This window comes from Babylonia areolata, chromosome 9, assembly GCF_041734735.1.
Source record: "Babylonia areolata isolate BAREFJ2019XMU chromosome 9, ASM4173473v1, whole genome shotgun sequence".
Classification (NCBI taxonomy): Eukaryota; Metazoa; Mollusca; class Gastropoda; order Neogastropoda; family Buccinidae; genus Babylonia; species Babylonia areolata.
In genome coordinates, this window is record NC_134884.1 from 44,103,037 (window position 1) to 44,121,745 (window position 18,709).

The 18,709-nt window shown below is 39.7% G+C and overlaps 2 protein-coding genes across 2 annotated transcripts in view; both read left to right on the forward strand.

The window, feature by feature from the left end:
• Positions 1-800: 800 nt before the first annotated feature.
• LOC143285651 (uncharacterized) lies at positions 801-5,919 on the forward strand. The gene is made up of 5 exons (XM_076593047.1): positions 801-1,026; positions 1,637-1,991; positions 3,292-3,614; positions 4,363-4,521; positions 5,680-5,919. The coding sequence occupies exons 2-5, from the start codon at positions 1,706-1,708 to the stop codon at positions 5,917-5,919; spliced, it is 1,008 nt and encodes a 335-aa protein (XP_076449162.1). The 5' UTR covers positions 801-1,026; positions 1,637-1,705.
• A 362-nt stretch (positions 5,920-6,281) lies between these two features.
• The window catches only part of LOC143285513 (DNA repair-scaffolding protein-like), a 28,244-nt gene continuing 15,816 nt past the window's right edge, over positions 6,282-18,709 (forward strand). Inside the window, exons 1-10 of the mRNA XM_076592850.1 lie at positions 6,282-6,373; positions 7,592-7,796; positions 8,773-8,945; positions 10,236-10,303; positions 11,117-11,328; positions 12,422-12,553; positions 13,226-13,343; positions 14,450-14,605; positions 15,998-16,379; positions 17,620-17,796. Of these exons, the coding sequence (XP_076448965.1) occupies positions 6,334-6,373; positions 7,592-7,796; positions 8,773-8,945; positions 10,236-10,303; positions 11,117-11,328; positions 12,422-12,553; positions 13,226-13,343; positions 14,450-14,605; positions 15,998-16,379; positions 17,620-17,796 (1,663 nt within the window). The 5' untranslated portion in view covers positions 6,282-6,333. The remainder of the gene's footprint in view (positions 6,374-7,591; positions 7,797-8,772; positions 8,946-10,235; positions 10,304-11,116; positions 11,329-12,421; positions 12,554-13,225; positions 13,344-14,449; positions 14,606-15,997; positions 16,380-17,619; positions 17,797-18,709) is intronic.

Here is an 18,709-nt window from a genome sequence, read left to right on the forward strand (position 1 = left end):
ATCATAGTCACAGTCCTCTCAGTCTGCATAACAGAAAGCTCATGAAAAATGTTATTGTGGAGGATCTGCAAACTGCTTTGTTGGCAATGATGATTGTTTTGTGGAGAACTGGTTTTAAACAAACTTTATTAATTCACAGAAACATCAAAGTTGTTGTTGAGAATCTGACATCATTTTGAAAAAAAAACCCAACATGATTATATTTATGTAATTATGGAAAACCGATTATCTCACAAGCACACAAGCAATATTTCAAACGCCTTTTCATGGAAAACTAATTTCTTACAATGTGTCAGAACCTATTCATAAAAAAACACACCTTAACTGTCTTCTAATACCAGGCATTTTCAAAATATGCATTTATTATTTTTTTTATTAGTGACAGACCTAACATCTTGATAAGTATTTCTCTTCACATACATCAGATGATCTGCTCAAATCGCTATTCAAAACACACTTGGAGCAAACTCCCCTCTTTCTGTTCTCCATGTCCAACTCCACCCCTACACACACACACACACACACACACACACACACACACACACAAAGTGTAACACACTAATTTCTGAACATGCACTACACGGACACCTTAAATATGCACAAATTAATGTTTGTCTGTGGTAAATAACACGCAAATTCAATGTTAACCTTAGTAATTGCTAATGAACCGGTCCCAAAATTTCCGAGGGATGTGTCAAGTATGTAACACCGCAAAGCACAAAGGGACTCTACTCTTGCATTTCGGCGGCAGACGACAAACGATTTGGAAAAAAAAGTGGACCCACTTGATAAAGCGAAACTCAAACGATACTCAATAATATAAGCAGAAGATTCAAGGTATTTTTTTGTCTTAGTTTTTTAATCTCATCATGCAGCGCTACAAAGCATAACACAGAGAGAAAAAAAATCCGATTGCAAGGTCCAAGCGAAAAAGAATGTACTAACGCCAGTCATTTGGATTCTGCGATATTAATCTACAGATACAGAGATGAGAGATGTACAGTGTGTACAACTGCAACAACGAACGTACGTTGATCATTACATGGCGGTTATTCCACTTAAGATCCTAAATTCCTGGAGCTATATGCGCAGTATATTTCGTGTATATTTTAATGCAAGCATGAAGTAGGTATCTCAGAGTGGACGACAAAGGTCAAATGATTGTTATTAATTTTATGTTTTACTTTATCAAGTTCATGCCTGCATTGCAATATACACGAAATACACCGTGCATATAGCTCCAGGAATTTAGGATGCTAAAGTGGGACTTTACCGAGATCTGTTTCTATATAGGCAGCTAAAACACCTCAGAATAATCAAGCAAAGTGAAGGCAAAATTACCAAAAGCATGGAGCATGTGGTGAGAAACAGATGTGGGAAGCACGACATTTACTTGTAATTTAGTTGTTAGATTTTATCATAATTTATGGCAGTGGGACTGGCCAGAGCATAGGCAGCACAGCTTATGATACATTCTGTCTCATATTTCTCTTGATAGGGTTTGCATAGTGTGCACTTTCATATATATATATATTATGGTTATTTAAATTTCATTATTGTTTAACCACCCAATTGGTTTAATCACACAGACTCACAGTTTACTTGTGGTGATATTTTTCATTCCCATAATTCATAGCATCCAAGACAGCTGGATTAAAGTCCAGCTTCTCAAGAATCTGCTCAGAAGTGGTCATCAGCAACAACCATGAACATGATGAAGAGGCCGTCTACAGAATGGCTGAGATGTGGAGAAGGCTTCGAGTTAACAGGCAAGAAAGAGACATGTAAAGAATTTGAGGACAGAAGCAGATCCAGCCAGCAGCAGAATAGTGTGAAGCCACAGCGACGGTTTGGACAGAAGTGGATTCAGTCAGAGGAGCTGTTGCAGATCTCAGGATGTGCAAGTCAGAAACCCAGAAATGGCTCTCATTTTTCAAGTTCAAGTTCTGCTTTGAAGCTGGGTGTGACAAGTTCTTCAGCAGTTATTGAAGGTTAGTGTGAAAAGAGAGAGAAAAGGCGAGGTATGTGGTATGACGAAGGTATCGTATCAGTTACAAACAGTGTAGACAGTACAGAGTGTATGTGAGGCATTCCTGATCAGTTTATTTCCTGCATTCTTGCATGCTCTCACACACTGAAACAACTGCATGATTTGTAGGATGATATGCCCCAATCATCTTTATCTTGGCCTCAATCATTTCTAAGCTTTGAATCTGAGGACTCCTAGGATTGTATCCATTCCATGCATTTACTTCATTATATGTTGCATAAGCAGGCTCTCTTTCATCTGAGTTAAAGATATGACCAAAGAAAAGAAAAAAACAAGAAAAGCAGCTACCACAAAAACAAAAACATAATGTTTGTGCAAACATTCTCTCTCTCTCTCTCTCTCTCTCTCTCTCTCTCTCTCTCTCTCATCAACACTATTTCATCTACACTTAATATAAACTCCATTCTCAATGTCTTTAAAAGACTATGTTATAAACATCTAATGTCAGAGCTAAGTTCTTCTAATCCTTGAGATACTGAGACTGAAAAACAAATGATGTATTCTCAATATCCTTGTCTATGTCTCTATCTCCTTTCCTCCATTCCTCCTTCCCTCCCTCCACCCCCCCACCCCAACCCCCTCCTCCTCCTCTCTCTCTCTCAACAGTTTTCCTCTCTCTCCTTTGTATCTCTTCCTTCCATACCTTCTTCCTTCCCTCTTTCCTTCACGCATATGCATTCTATGTTATTTTGTGGAGAATTATGTATTTTCTAATTCTATGCAATTTATTTATTCTTGCTGTTGCCATATGATGTGTATGTATTTTTTCCCACTTTTTTCCTTTTTTCTCTGTATTTCCTAGATTAGTTTATACGTTTTCTCTACGAGGGTAGGATGAAAACAGCCCAACAGGTGCCTATTCCTTTTCCCTCAATAAAAAAAAGTTTTGATTTCTCTCTCTCTCTCTCTCTCTCTCTCTCTCTCTCTCTCTCTCTCTCTCACACACTCTCTGTCTCTCTCTCTCTCTCTCTCTCTCTCTCACACACACACACACACACACACACACACACACACACACACACACACACACACACACACACACACATATATATATATATATATGTGCATGCAAAATTTGCATTGCACATGGGACCTTTCGGTTTAATGGAGGGGTAGAGGTAAAGAAAGTATTCTATGGACAGGATATCTGTTTTAGGCATTAAAGATACGATTTTACATGATTTCAAGGACATAGCCTTTCTTTCTGTTTTTGCCCTTTTTTTTCTTTCTCCTACTCCTAGACCCAGATCGTGACTTCATCAGCTGGAACAACAGTGACTCGGATACAGAAGGTGATAAGAAACAAGAAACTTTTTCACTTCCACCAGTGAAGAGACTTCAGACAAGCTTTCCAGCTCAGAAGACTAAACAGAGAAGAAAATATGGCAAATCTCCAAATGTGTCAGGTCCTTTGCAACTGAATCATGCCCAGAGTGATGAGGATGAAACTGAAGATGAGATATCATTATCAGCATCAGAGTCTGAGGAAGAGAACTATACATTCACTGAACAAGGAAAGTCTAATCAGCCTTCTGGTTGTGCTTCCCCTGCCCTTCAAATAGAGGTAAGTTCTGCTGTTTGATGGTGTTGTCTTCATCTGTTTGTATTTGGGTGACTGTGTAAACAGGTTGATGATAATACTGACAATGTATCTGATTTTCAGATGTTTTTCCTTCCCTTGTACCTGTTGGTCTAAACCCCAAACCTGATTTACGTCAGATAGTTATTGGCTGGCATTCATTGTAATTTAAATTTGAGAACAACAACATTTTGAACTGAATTTTCATAATTTCATTTGATCTGATTTATTATGACATAAATTATGGGATTAAATGTTGACCTTCAACAGAGTACAATGTACATATGTATGTTTAATTTTTTTTTTTTTTCCATAAGTGTACAAGGCTTCATACAGTATTCCGTAGTCCATAAACAGAAGGTAATGTAGTATGAGGATAACTTGACAGTTCTTGGTTTTGGAAATACTAAATCTTTAATTTGTTTTAAGTATTGCTCACATTGTATTGAGTTTGTGTATATGGTGTTGTGTACTCCTGTATTGTATTTGAGAGACCCTTGTCACAAACATTTTGAGTGCTCACTTCCCTTTGCCATGTGTGTTTTGTGTGATCTGTATGTGTGTGTGTGTGTGTGTGTGTGTGTGTGTGTGTGTGTGTAATTTTAGAATGTGTGCATTATTTATTGTTGTTGTTTTTTGTCCATATTCTGAAAACTACAAACTCTAAGAAATGTTACTCATTATTATCCAAGCAACATTTAACCCACAAATATTCTGTTGATGAATGTTTCAGTACATTGGATCCCCAGACAAGTCATCATTCTCTACTCCTGAAAAAGGCAATGGTTTTATCATCAGAGACCCAGAGGATGAAGCCGCTGAAGATGGTTATTGTATGTCTAGGAATCGTCATACATTATTGCAGAACCCTTGGTCTCCAGGCAAAGATGCTGTAAGAATTCATCAGTTATATGTATCAGTATTTGAAATCATGATTAACACCAGTTTATATTAAATGTTTTGGGGCCTGTTTAAGCTTGTGATATTTTGATGTAACATCAGTTTATATTAAATGTTTTGGGGCCTGTTTAAGCTTGTGATATTTTGATGTTGAAATTTAATGCATAACTTTGAACAGTTTGATTATTGATTCTTTTTTCTTTTCTTTTTTTCTCTTTCATTTTTCACAGCTTTATCAGGAATTATTCAGTAAATATTATGCAGGCAATGTATACACAGGGTGTAGAACTTAATGCCAGATGTGTGTCACTGTCAGTTTCTTGTGCCGTAAAAGTAGCAATGGAGACTGTACATGTTATTAAGAAAAAAAGACATTAACAACTGTGTAAGTTATAAACGTTCAGTCATGAACGTCAGTAAGTTATAAACGTTCAGTCATGGCGCTGTAGTGTAGCGATGCGCTCTCCCTGGGGAGGGCAGCCTGACTTTCACACAGAGAAATCTGTTGTGATAAAAAGAAATACAAATACAAATGATGAACAAGATGATACCGAGTAATTGTAAAGCTGTTTGCAACATTCTTTCCAGGGAAGAGAGGAATTGTCTTTATAAAGAAAATTAATTTCAAATATTATGAAAGCTAAAATGATTTTATCTTGTGATAGTTGTAAATGTATATTAATACTAACTTGAAACTAAAGATAAAAAATCAACATGAAATTAACTCATTCTACTGTACATATAGAAAAAAGTCTTCTGTATTCACATCAGATTGAAACGAACTCATCTAACTGTATATTTCCAACAGAGCAAGTTTGCCCTATCTTAGTATGCTGTATAACAGGGCCAGTTTGTCTTAACTCAGTATTTTGTTTTATAAGTTTGGTTTGCCCTAATTCAATATGCTATAGAACAGGGCCACTTTGTCCTAACTCAGCATGCTGTATACCAGGGCCAGTTTGTCCTGACTCAGTATGCTGTGTAACAGGACCAGCTTGTTCTAACTCAGTATGCTTTATAACAGGGCCAGTTTGTCCTAACTGGGTATACTGTATATTTCCAGCAGGACCAGTTTGTCCTAACTGGGTATACTGAACATTTCCAACGGGACCAGTTTGTCCTAACTGGGTACACTGTACATTTCCCACAGGGCCCAGAAGGGACCCCCTCAATCAGCAGCTGTGCATCATCCCAGCGTACAGGTGAGAGTGATGTGTCTCCGGGTCCAGGCGGTCTGCGGGCCAGTGAGTGGGCCCGACAGGTGGCCTGGGAGACCACGCCCACCAAACAGCCACCTGTCAACCCCCAACATCAAGGGGACTCGGGCAAGAAGAGGAAAAAATTCGCAAAGCAAGTATATTTCTCTGTCGCAGTTTTGTTGTTGTTGTGACTGTGATCAAATGTCAGTTGTTTAGTGTTTTTGTTATTGTTTTAAATGTTTTATCCTTTCATTTGTTTCTTTGGTTTGTTTTTGTATTTGTTTTATACAGCTTAACAGTTTATATATATATATATATATATATATATATATATATATATATATATATATATATGAGACACAGAGAGAGATTCTGCAGAAAATTTGTACAATGTAGATCAAAAAGAATGGACATAAACTGAGATCATAGAAAGGAAATAAAATCAAAAACTTGAAAAAAAAAAAATGCTTGTGAGCTTGTAATGATCAGTGAAGATGAAAGCGCCTCATTCATACTATATGTCAAAGCTATTTTCATCCACTTTCAGGGGAGGCTTGGCAGAACAGCTGTCCAGGATTCTGCAGAGAGAAAAGTCAGCGAGAAGTATGTGGCAACATCAGCACAAAGCTGATGCCATTTCCCAAGGTATGACTGCTGTTTTACTTCATGTGCAGTTAGTCATGTTGATACCTACACATTCAAAATGTTGCATTGCGTTATCCAGTGATGGGATGCTTGTGTGTGTCTGTGAATGTGCACTTACAAGTGTATGTGCATATTTGCATCCTCGCAGACACATGCCCACATGTGCACAGGCTCTCTTTCATGCATATGCATGTGAGCACACACACATGCAGTCATGATGTATATATATAGAGAGAGCTTCAGGAGACATAAAGAAGCATTGTAGAATGTTAATTGCTGTTTTTGAATTTTACACTTCACATCGCACTTCAAAAACGCATGAAAGTGTTCAGACTGCACCATATACACTGCACTACATCCACTGGAAAAAAACAACAACAGAGGACAGATGCCTGACCTTCTCATCAACCCAACATGTGTAGTACCTCTTATATTTACAATAAATTAAAGCACATATACTGATAGGAAGGATTTACTCATATCCCTTTGTTTTCTATTTTTTAACTCATTCTATACTGCCCGACGACTTCCTTCATTATACTCTCTGTACTGGCCGTTTGTGTTACAAGAAAAATATCTTTAAAAAAAAAAGAAAGCAATTACTATTAATTACATACAGCGGTGAAATTGTTGTGATAATATAAAGAATGGAATGGATTAACATTTCGCAGAGTCTCAAAGCACTCACTTGATTATTGACTGATTTGTCATATTTTGAAAAATAAAATCTGTGTTTTTCACAAAGGGGCTGATTTTTTCTCATATAACAGAAATTTTACAAATGTGGTCTTTTGTAACCATAGATACTTCCTAAGTGTAGCAATTGAATAGGCCAATGTGTGTGCACAGTGATATCCACAATAGAACATCAGTTTGCATTCAGCTTTGAGCCACAGTACTTGCCGAAGTTGACGGAGACGCCATCTTGTCGAGCAAGCAAGCAAGAAGGGTGACTGTACGCTCGCATGTGTTGTACTCAGAAAAGGCATTTTCAGTCACAACAAAAGTACAGGTGCACTTTTGGGTGACAGTAGAACAGAGCTGTGCCATTTAGTTTTGCACAAAACTGTTAACCTATAAACTATGAATTTTTTAACTCGAAGTACGCTATAGCGTACCACGGTAACAAAGTGTTGTGCTCTTGAGGTACGCTATAGCATACCTTAGTATAGAAAGAATTAATAAAATCTTACATATGTGTTATATTTTCTTCCTCAGGTGCAGGGTCCAAGCGCGTGTCAGTGAAAGTGACAAGTTTGGAAACAGTGTATGGTCTTCAGTTGGCAAAATGCACTATTGTTGGGAATCCATCATCTCTCCAACACTCGGCCAACGCTCAGTGTTTTGTGCTTTTCCAGTCTCTGTCTTCAAAGCACAAAGCTGTTCTTCAACAAGGTGCTACTGTTCACATCTGTCCACCCTGGTTTGTGATCCAGTTTGCATCTTTTTATTTGATTGATTTATTCATATATGAGATTTCAGTCACACACACACACACACACACACACACACACACACACATATATATATATATATATATATATATATATATATATAATGTGTGTGTGTATGTGTGTGTGTGTACATGCATTATCTTCTGACTATGACAGACTGTCAAGATTTATTTATATTATTTTGTTGTTTATTATTTCTTTATTTGTTGGTCTATTAGATTTATTTATATTATTTTGTTGTTTATTATTTCTGTACGTGTTTTTTCCCCAAATACACATATATAACCAAGTGTCATTCTTCATTATGTGTTAGTATTTATGTATATGCTTTTTAACATTCATATGACATATAACAATGTAGTAGTTTTGATATGGCCCTTTGTGTCTGGCAAGACTGGAAGCAACAAAAGATAATGATAATGTATGCAGTATGACATACAAACACAAGAAGAGGAGCATAACAGTCTTTGAAGAATTCAGTTATAAAGAATATTTTGTATTTATTTTTCTTTTTATCACAACAGATTTCTCTGTGAAATTCGGGCTGCTCTCCTCAGGGAGAGCGCGTTGCTACACTACAGCGCCACCCTTTTTTTTTTTTTCTTTTTTTTTTTTCCTGCATGCAGGTTTTCTATTTGTTTTTCCTATTGAAGTGGATTTTTCTACAGAATTTTGCCTGGAACAACCATTTTGTTGCCATGGGTTCTTTTACGTGTGCTAAGTGCATGCTGCACACGGGACCTCGGTTTATCGTCTCATCCGAATGACTAGCGTCCATACCACCACTCAAGGTCTAGTGGAGGAGGAGAAAATATCGGCTGCTGAGCCGTAATTCGAACCACCGTGCTCAGATTCTCTCGCTTCGCTAGGCAGATGCGTTACCTCTAGGCCATCACTCCACATGCTTTGAATAAGCAGTGTATACCATACCCCACTGGTGTGCAGGCAACAGGTGGACACGAGTGCAGGTAGAACGCTGCTGTGCACTCGCTACCATGTGAGCCACTGTACCTCCGAGCAGTCCCAGGACAGAGAGATGTGTGGTGATGACCGTGCTGTCAGTCTGTCTTCATCACCTGTCCTGGGCCATGGCAGCTGGATGTGCCCCTGTTCTGCTGGTGAGGAGCATCAGCAAGCGTGTGGGCGCTTGCAAAGTGCATGTGAAACTTTCACACACACTCATTGAAACACACATGTACGCTCAGCCAGACAGCTGAGCAGACACGAACACATGCTCATATGTACACGCACGCGCGCACACACACACACACACACATGTAACAACATTCAGACTTGGACATGGATAGATAAATTAACACACACATGTGCATGCAAGCACACATACACCCACGCACACACACACACACATGAATACTCTCATTCTCTCACTGTCTGGCACTTGTTTACACTCCCTCACATTCAGATATATAATATAGACACAGGCACACACATGCAGGCATGCCCGCATGCATATGCACATACAACGCACACCCAGTCAAACTTAAGCAACTTTCATTCCCTCATATGTTAGCCTCTACACTCATGGGACATGGTATAGAATGTTTTCAGATCCTTATTTTGAGCCTCATGTGTGTCAGGTACTATGAAAACAGAAATAGAATTTAACTGTTAGATCTCTAGTGTTTTTGTGCCTTCTGGATGCACTTCAACTTGATATTTAATCCATTCAGCCCTGGTGAGTTCACAGCCACAGTGGGCTTCCATGCCATATTGATCTGGAAATTCCCTTTCCTTACTGTTTATGCATATATAGGAATGTGAAAACTCAGCTGCCAGTACAGAGTCCATGAGGGTGTGGGTTTGAATCCCGCTCTCGCCCTTTTCTCCCAGGTTTGACTGGAAAATCAGACTAGGCATCTGGTCTTTTTGATGAGATGATAAAACCAAGGTCCCATGTGCAGCATGCACTTGGCGCACTGAAAAAGAACCCATGGCAACGAGAGCATTGTCCTCTGGCAAAATTATGTAAAAAGAAATCCACTCTGATAGGTACACAAAAATATAAGCATGCACTCAAGGCCTGACAAGCGTGTTGGGTTATGCTGCTGTCAGGCATCTGCCTAGCAGATGTGGTGTAGCGTATATGGATTTGTCTGAAGGCAGTGACGCCTCTCGAGAAACTGACACTGACACTGAAACTGAAAACTTTTACTGAGATGACTTTTGATGCCAGAGTCAGTGCTCGGGCACAAGGCTGAATGAGTGAAGCATGTTATGTCTTTAATGGCTACATATTGAATGACTATGATTCTCATGTATTGTTTGTGCGTTTACACCACAGATTCACAGATTAATTTCTCTTATTTGTGGATTTGATAAAGTATTCTGTATGCTGTATACCATTCCATGAAATTCAAGGAATTATCACAAGCTATGTTCGATGACAGATTCCAGTATACCTGCTGCAAGGTGTCCTGCTCATCTGTTTCCTTTTCTGCCATCCTCCATCACACAGGTATTCCTTGCCACTTAGTGATACTCATTTTGTAGCCACCAAGAATGAAAAACTTTCCTTTTTTAGAACATGCTTTTAGATTTTGGGAATCTGTGAGCTGCTCAGTACATGTGTATTTGTGTGGGTTTTTTTTCTTCTTTTTATTTATTCATTTATTCTAGGTGCATGTCTTCTCTTACATTTTAATCTTGTCTTAAGAGTGGTACATGTGAAAATTGTCATTGGTAGAAATAATGTTATGTAAAGATTTGTTAACACAAATAACTAGTGTGTAAAAGTACAGCAGTTTACGAAGCAAAAGCCCAACTGTGATTTATTTTTAGTTTTAAGTGAACTTCAAAAACCAAAGTATTAACTGATGAATGAAAGTGCAACTGTGAAGACTGAACATCAGTCTGTGTCATAGAAAATTTACAGAATTGAAGACTGAATCAAACCATATTTGAATTGAAAAAGAAGATCCCACCATCTGGGGATCTTCATCACGGAGTCTGTTCTGTGAAAGTGGTTGTGGTTTATGAGGAAATTCTGACCTGGGATTACATGGTGCAAGGACATTGCAGTTGGTGGCAGCAGTAAACACCCAGTGATTATAGTGAATAATGGTTCTCTTCCCATGATTTGATTCTGCATGGTAATAGTTTGATTTTTATTCAAAGAATAGGCACTATATAAATTCACATTAATAATAGTAGTAGTAGCAGTAGTAGTAGTATATGGCAGGCTCTGGTATCAGTCTACACTATCAGAACCTGATGTCTTTCTCAGTGAAGAGTTACAATGTTGACAGTATTGATACTGGTTTGTGTTCAGACCAGCCCAGCCACCCAACACAGCAAGCAGTCAAGGGCAGGGAGAACCTTACACACGGTGACCTCCACTGAAAGAGCTCCCAAAGTGACCTTCACCTTGAACACACTGCTGGAGAGCATTGAGAAAGCGCCAGCAGGTGATAGGCTGCTTCCCACGTTTCAAGCAACGGTGCTCAGAGTCTTTCGAGAGCAGCAAGAGGCTGGTTCCCTCAGGTAGACATAGAAGTAGCAGCAAGAGAATGGTTCCCTCAGGTAGACATAGAAGTAGCAGCAAGAGGCTGGTTCTTGCAGGTAGACATAGAAGTGACAAATAGAGGAAGTCTGTAAAAACTGTGAGTTGTGAGATAAGACTCACTTGGATAATAAGTGTCAACATTTGGACCATAGGTCCTTCTTGAGGTACTGTGATTAGAGGAAATATGAGTAGACATGCTGGCAAGAACTAAAAGAAGTTATGAGTATTATTCTGCTTGTCATTTCCACTTATCACAGTCCCTGAAAAAGGATCTCTGTTCAGAAATATTGACATATCTTATTTCTTCAACCTAAAGTTTTATTTTTACAGACTTTCTCCATTTGTCAGTTTTATAGATTCAGCAGTTTTCTTTTGTTTTATCACCATACCTTTAAGACATAGAAGGTTCTGCCTTTCAGAACATGGATCGCTGTGAGAATAAGACTCAGAATACAGGGCAGCCATTTTATTGTTTTTGTGAGTTAGCTGATTGGTATATGTTCACATCTGTTTTTCAAGCAAGCACCATTAAACATGAACATGCTGAAATACATCAGTAGCAGTATTACTGTGTGTGGGAATGTTTGGAGGGAAAACTGCAAGGGATGGGAATTTCTCTTCATATGTGTCTGTGTCTGTGTGTGTGCAAGGGTATTTGTTACCTATTTGTGAACTGCTTTTGGTATTTTTTCACTATGTATTTATTTTTCAAAGTTACAATCATCATCATTATGCACATGAAGACGCCATCCCATCAACACACACACATCATATATATACATATACATACTGTGCGCTCATGATTATATATGCACACATACTCATACCCCCCCCAGCCTACACACACACACACACACACACACACACACACACACACACACACAAATACACTGCAGAAAAGCACATACACACCCACCCACTTAAATACATACTCGCCTTCATTGATTACTTTGACCCCCATACAAACAAAGCACACACATGCACGTGCACACTCACACACACACACACACACACACACCCACCCCTTAACCCACCTTCCCCCTTGTTTCACCTTGTTCCCCTGGATCACAGGTATTCCCTGCTGATGGAGGACAGCCAGGGAACGGTTGCTGTGGTCTCAGGTGTGGGTCAGGTGTGTGACGTGGAGGGACGTCTGTGTGGCTTCTCCTGTCTCCGGGTTCACAGTCGTACCAACCCTGACAGGTCAGTCAGTCCTGGGCAGTGAAGCGGCATGACAGGACAGAGAGACTTCAGACACCACATCGTTTAACGTTGATAGATCATCAGTCTCCCAACATTGTCACTGATGACAGTGTTCGAATGCATTTCCAGTTTGCTAGGACTCTGGATAATGCAACATAGTATTTTTTGGGATTCGCAAGATAAATAGATATTAATGTTTGGGCCTCCAGCCTGTAAATATTGGTGCACTTCAGCAAGTGGCTTGTAAAGGGGAAAGAGAGAGAGGGTAAGTGAGTGAATATGAGGGAGGATAATGAAGGGCATGGGGAGTAGAAGAAGAGAAAGGTATCATACAGAGAGAAAGGAGTTGAAGAGAGGAGACAGACATGAAAGATACACAATATTTGGTGGCTGTATGTGCCTTTCTACATGCATACATTTTTTGGTCTGTATTACATAAGTGCGTTTATGTATACCTTTGTATGCTGTGTGTGATATGTGCATGTTACAGTCATTCCAATTTTCTGTTTTTCTTTGGACATTTGAAAAGAAAACGTTTTTGACAGAAAGAAACCAACTTGTTTGGCAAATTGCTCTTTTATATATATATATTAGTTGCACAAAAGAGATTCCTCAATGAATTAATGAAAAAAATGTGAATGTGGATGACTACTGGGTGTGGCTGTGTTGCAGAGACCCCGCCCTGTTCAGCGTGGTGGGAGAGGTGTGGTCACACACAGCCAGGGCTGCCGTCGCCAGTCAGGACTCTGGCAGAGTCACACACAGTGACGACAGCCAGGTCAGCTTGCAGGTGAATGCTGACAGTTTTCTTCACATCTTTGTGTCATGTGCACCTCTGAGAGGGGGTCAAATGTAAAATGTCCCAAAGCCTTTTATGGCCATCAGGGCAGTGAATTGATATCCACCGTGTCCGGGGTTTGTCGTAGGAAGGCGGGGCCCAGTCCTCTCCTTGAGAGGGAGTAATGTGGTGCAATTAAATCTCATATAATCTACACCGATGGCCTTACTTAAAAATTCTCCAAGGAACTATTGAGGAAGGGAGATGGAGGGGGTGACAGAACAAACGATGGACAGAAAACGCTGCAGAATGGACAGGGAAACCATTTGCAGAGACCCAGGCTTTGTCACACTGCTGACAGAGCTGGAGGAAGCTGGTGAACAGTTCTTCTGTGGGGTGCCCCAGTGAAGGTGATAATGAGGATCTGCACTATTGACAGGCTTTCAGTTTTGCTTCATTGGCATTCACATGTGAGCAAGTTCAGCTTCACTTCCTGCCTTGTCAGCCGTCATAGCTTTGTCTAAAGCATGCAAAATGTTTACAGTATGGTCTTGCGTGGCAAAATTGTGTTGTATTACTTTTTGTCTGCACTTATTTCTCTGTGTGAAGTTCAGGCTGCTTTCCATGGGGAGAGAGTGTCACCATTTTGCACCCATATTTAGATTTTTTTTCTGTCTCGCACGTGTATTCTGTTGTCAGAGTGGATTTTTCTGCAGAATTTTGTCAGGGACAACCGTTTTCTTGCCATGGGTTCTTTCACATGTGTTAAGTGCATGCTGGACATGGGGCCTCACTTTATTGTCCCATCCAAAGGACTAGCACCCAGAGACCACAGCTCATGGTATAGTTGAGGAGGGAGTAAAAATGCACACATAAGTGCACTGTCTAAAGCGTTCAAAGTGTTTGCAGTATTGTCTGGCATGTCAAAACACACACACACACACAGACACACTCAGTCACACTCACACTCACTCTCTTACTCACACACATACACTCACACACTCATATTCCTATATACACATACATATGAATGTATTGATATATATGTATTGGACAGAAACTGATTTAGTTAGTGTTTTGAAAGCCTGTGACTGTGTGTGTGTCCCTGCATTGTGCAGAGCGTGGCACAGCCCCCAGGGTTCTGTTACCTGCTGGAGGTGGACAGGGGGGCCTGCAGTGTGTTGGAGGGGGGGGAGTGGCTGACCATGCCCCCCACCCACCCCTCCACCCTGCCCCCACCTCTTCCCCTCACCCCCCTCAGCCAGGCCCTGCAGGTATGTGGTCTGTCAGCAGTACTTTTCCTCCTCTGCTTCTCCTGTTCCTTGTTAGTTTTAAGGATTTGCATGTTTTGGCTACCCCCTTGTCCTTTTCAGTGGCATTACCCTCCATGCCACTTACTCTGAACGTCCCCAGATACATACACAGCTTCAGTTGTGCACACACATAGACACGCACACCAACATGCAAGTAATGCACATACGCACACGCATACACACACACACACACATACACACATACACACACTCACAAACACACACACACACACACGCACACGCACACTTGTCATCTTCAGAAAACTGGACCGGAATCCAGCTTGTTTTCATCTGCTTGTTGACTTGGCTCTGTTACTCCATTTGTCTGCTTTGTTATCTGCTGCCTTTGTTCTTTTGCACTTTTTTAAAAACAATTTTACAGCCTTCAGTCGAATGCACACTGTGGTAAAGCACCAGTTCATTAATTTGTTCATTCAGAATCCAGTATGCTAGCCCTGCTTTCACTCCAGTACACCATTTAGTTTGCGTTCTGCATTCAGTTCGCTTCTGAATTCTCATCTTTTGCACCGTAAATATATCCCCAGATCAAACACAGCTCATTTTTCATGGCCTAAGGGTGAACTGCGATCATTCAGTTGAAATTTGGTGTAATATGCAATTTGGTTTCAGTTAGATACGATGGTGAACATGAACCATGTTGAATTGAATAATAGTAAGACTGAAGTGTTGCTGTTCAGTGTGATCGTGAGCGTTTATTTTGATCATGTTGTCATATAATATGAGTTTGTTGTGACAAGTGGCACTAAGTGGTGGTCAGAATTCAGTTTTTGGACACAGATTGGGTGCATACAGTCTATGACATGCAGGGGTCAGATTTGAGTGAAAAAAAGTAGTGCCTTATAGGCCGAATGTTACGATAGATATAGATATGTATGCTTGTATGTGTGTACTTATTTTCTTTGAACGGTTTTGTCAACAACTTTCCATGTTTTGTTGTTGCTGTCTTCTGTTATATTGTGAGAACTCTTTGAATTTAGCTTACATTTTACGGTATCATGATTTGAAATATTCAGTTTTGGGCAGTTAAACACATGCGTGAAATGAAAGCAGTAAATTATAAATAAATCACATACAAAATTGTAATTTATCACTGCAACACTTTGATCAAGATGATGGTTGTTACGATGGAAGATAAGATGAAAACGGCCACTTTAGAGTTTCCCATTAAACTGTGGACTTTAAGCAAGTTGTATTGAAAAACTACGCTGTTGTGTGGGGGATTTGGGACAAGTGGTTAGGGATTGATGCTCTGAAACAGAAGATAGGGCAGAGAAAAAAATCAAATGAAACTATTCTGACTTTTTGTTTTGATTTTTGTTGTTTCTTTTTCAGAATAAGAGGCAGAGCAGCAGACTGTGCATTCTGTGCAAGTTCCTGCACTTCAGTGAGAAGAAGAAATCACCAAGACAAGTACCAGACAGAACTGCCGACCACCACAGCGGCTTGCAGAACACATGGATTCTGTCCCTCACAGATCACTCTCTTCAGAGAGGACACCCCAGTGTTAGTGACAGTTCTCCACAGAACCAAGGTGAAAAAGCGACTTCTTTCCAGGCAGAAGACAAGGATGATGATGAGGACAGCAAGTTGCCAGCCTTTGTGAGGGTGGAGGTGCGACAGGACTGCTGCACCAGTGGCATCGGGTGGGAATGTGGAAAGTTCCAGAAGAAACAACCCGTCATGGTGCTGCTGAGAGATGTCTGGTTTGTCAATGGTGGGTGGTTACTTTGTCCCCACCTCTGAGTGTGTGTGTGTTTCTTCCATGTGTGTGTGTGTGTGTGTCACAGTGTCGGTGTGTGTGTGTGTTTGTCACTGTGTGTGTGTCACAGTGTATCACAGTGTGTGTTACAGAATATGTGTGTAGCGTGCGTTATAGTGTGTGTGTAACACATTTTCTTTGTGTGTGTGTGTGTGTTTGTCACTGTGTATGTGTGTGTTACAGTATATGTGCATGTGTCACAGTGTGTGTCACAGTGCATGTGTGTGTGTGTCACAATGTATGTGTGTCTGTGTCTCTGTGTGTGTCACAGTGTGTATGTGTGGTTATCATGAAGATATGGAAGAGGATACATATATCACATTGTGAATTGATTAGCTGTCTGTATAGTAGAAGTTTACCTGAATCATATTGTAAAGTTCTGCATGAGTTTGAGCTTAGTAAGAAAAAAAAAATGTGCTTTTCAATTTTCATGAGGAAAAGAAGCATTGAATTGACTTTCAGGAAAAGATGTACCAGATATGAAGCTGAACTATCAAAGCAATCTATGATTTATTATGCCGGGACTTTCTTCTAGAATTAAGTGTAATAACTGATTGAAAACAGAATAAAACTAACTGCAAAAAACAAAACAACTGTTTGAAATCTGTACCTTCTACCCACTCTACACATGTCTGCACAAAAATGTACAAAAATCGAAAACAACAAAAATCAAATGAGTAACATAAACAGTTTGTTTTTTGGACAGTTCAAAATTACTGAATGGCTTTCAGGTTTTAAGCGCTCTTCCATCAAAGAATTAAAAAAATGTCAAGTAGCCATGACAGAGACAAAAAAATTCATTTATATGTTTATTTTGAATTTCTGTACATTGTTAGCATCCTTGGTTTTGTGTTTATGAATACATATCTTTTGTATGAAAGTGATTTTGTGTGTGCATAAGAAATATATTAGTTTACATTGCTACCAGTAGTATAATTTGCAAGGAGTGTCTTGTAATTCACACTTGCCTGTTCTTTCTGTTAACATATCTTGCTCATGTTAGTTTAGCATACTAGAAAAATTATCACGCTGTCTTTTATTTTGTTTTGGTTTTTTGTTTTGTTTCTTGTTGTCGGAGATTTTAATTACATACAGATAAATTAATTGACATGGATGTTTATATAGCATCTATCCTCGGTCAGAGGCCAAGCTCTAGACGCTTTGCAATAAATCATTTATCATTTTCACATTTCAGGTTCCTGGATTGCAGATAAATATTGCAGTCTCACATCCACTGAGATAGACAGTGCAGAGGCAGTGGTGCTGAGAGGGAGAGTGGACAGCGATGTGTACAGGGCAGTGTCGCAGTGCACTGTCAGCTTCCCTGCTGTGTGCGCATCCTCCCAGGCACACAGTCTGGTCAGCGTGTCAGGTCACGTCTTCTTTGCCTATCATTTTCTCCATGTGCTTTTTACGTATTTGCAGTTTTTAACAAACACTATAGAGTGGCAACTCTCTCCATTCACAAGGTACACAACTTCAAGTCAGTGCTGCTAACACTACCGATTTAGCTACCATACAGGTAAATAAAAGGTACATTGGAACAAACGCAGACACTTCCTTGAAAAAGGAAGCTTCGGGCTTGTCCTTATACTGATCATTTAACATGCGCACACAGCAGCAATGGCAGAAGAAAAGTGCAAACACAAATTACTGGCATAACCTTTTAATCCTGAATAAGCTACACACAATATACGGACAGTACAGAACAAACTTATGGTTGCCTTGATGGTTTTTTGACTTGAAATGAACAAACAATGAAGCCAGGAGAACAAATGGTTAACAAATAGTAAAGAGTGGTAACTCTCTCCATTCACAAGGTACACAACTTCAAGTCAGTGCTGCTTATGTTACCGATTCAGCTAGCACACAGGTAAATAATTTTTTGGTTTTTGTCTTTGTGCTGTTTCAAAATGATACTATTGTAATCAACAAAGAGCATCAGATTTTACAGGGTTTTTTGTGGGTTTTTTTTTCTTTAGTAGGGCTACAAGAAGGTTGCTTTTTGTTTCCTTTTCATATTGATGTATCCTGGTGTCAGTGCACAATCAGTTTTCAGTCAGATGAATAAAGATATATTGTACTGTAACTTATGGTTAAAGGGTCAACATCCCATTGCCTTTTGCATTCGTAGGGGCATTGAATTCATATTCACTGTGTTTAGGGCTCAGCATAAGAAGGCAGTGAATTCATATTCACTGTGTCTAGGGCTCAGCATTAGAAGGCAGAATTCATATTCACTGTGTCTAGGGCTCAGCATAAGAAGGCAGTGAATTCATATTCAC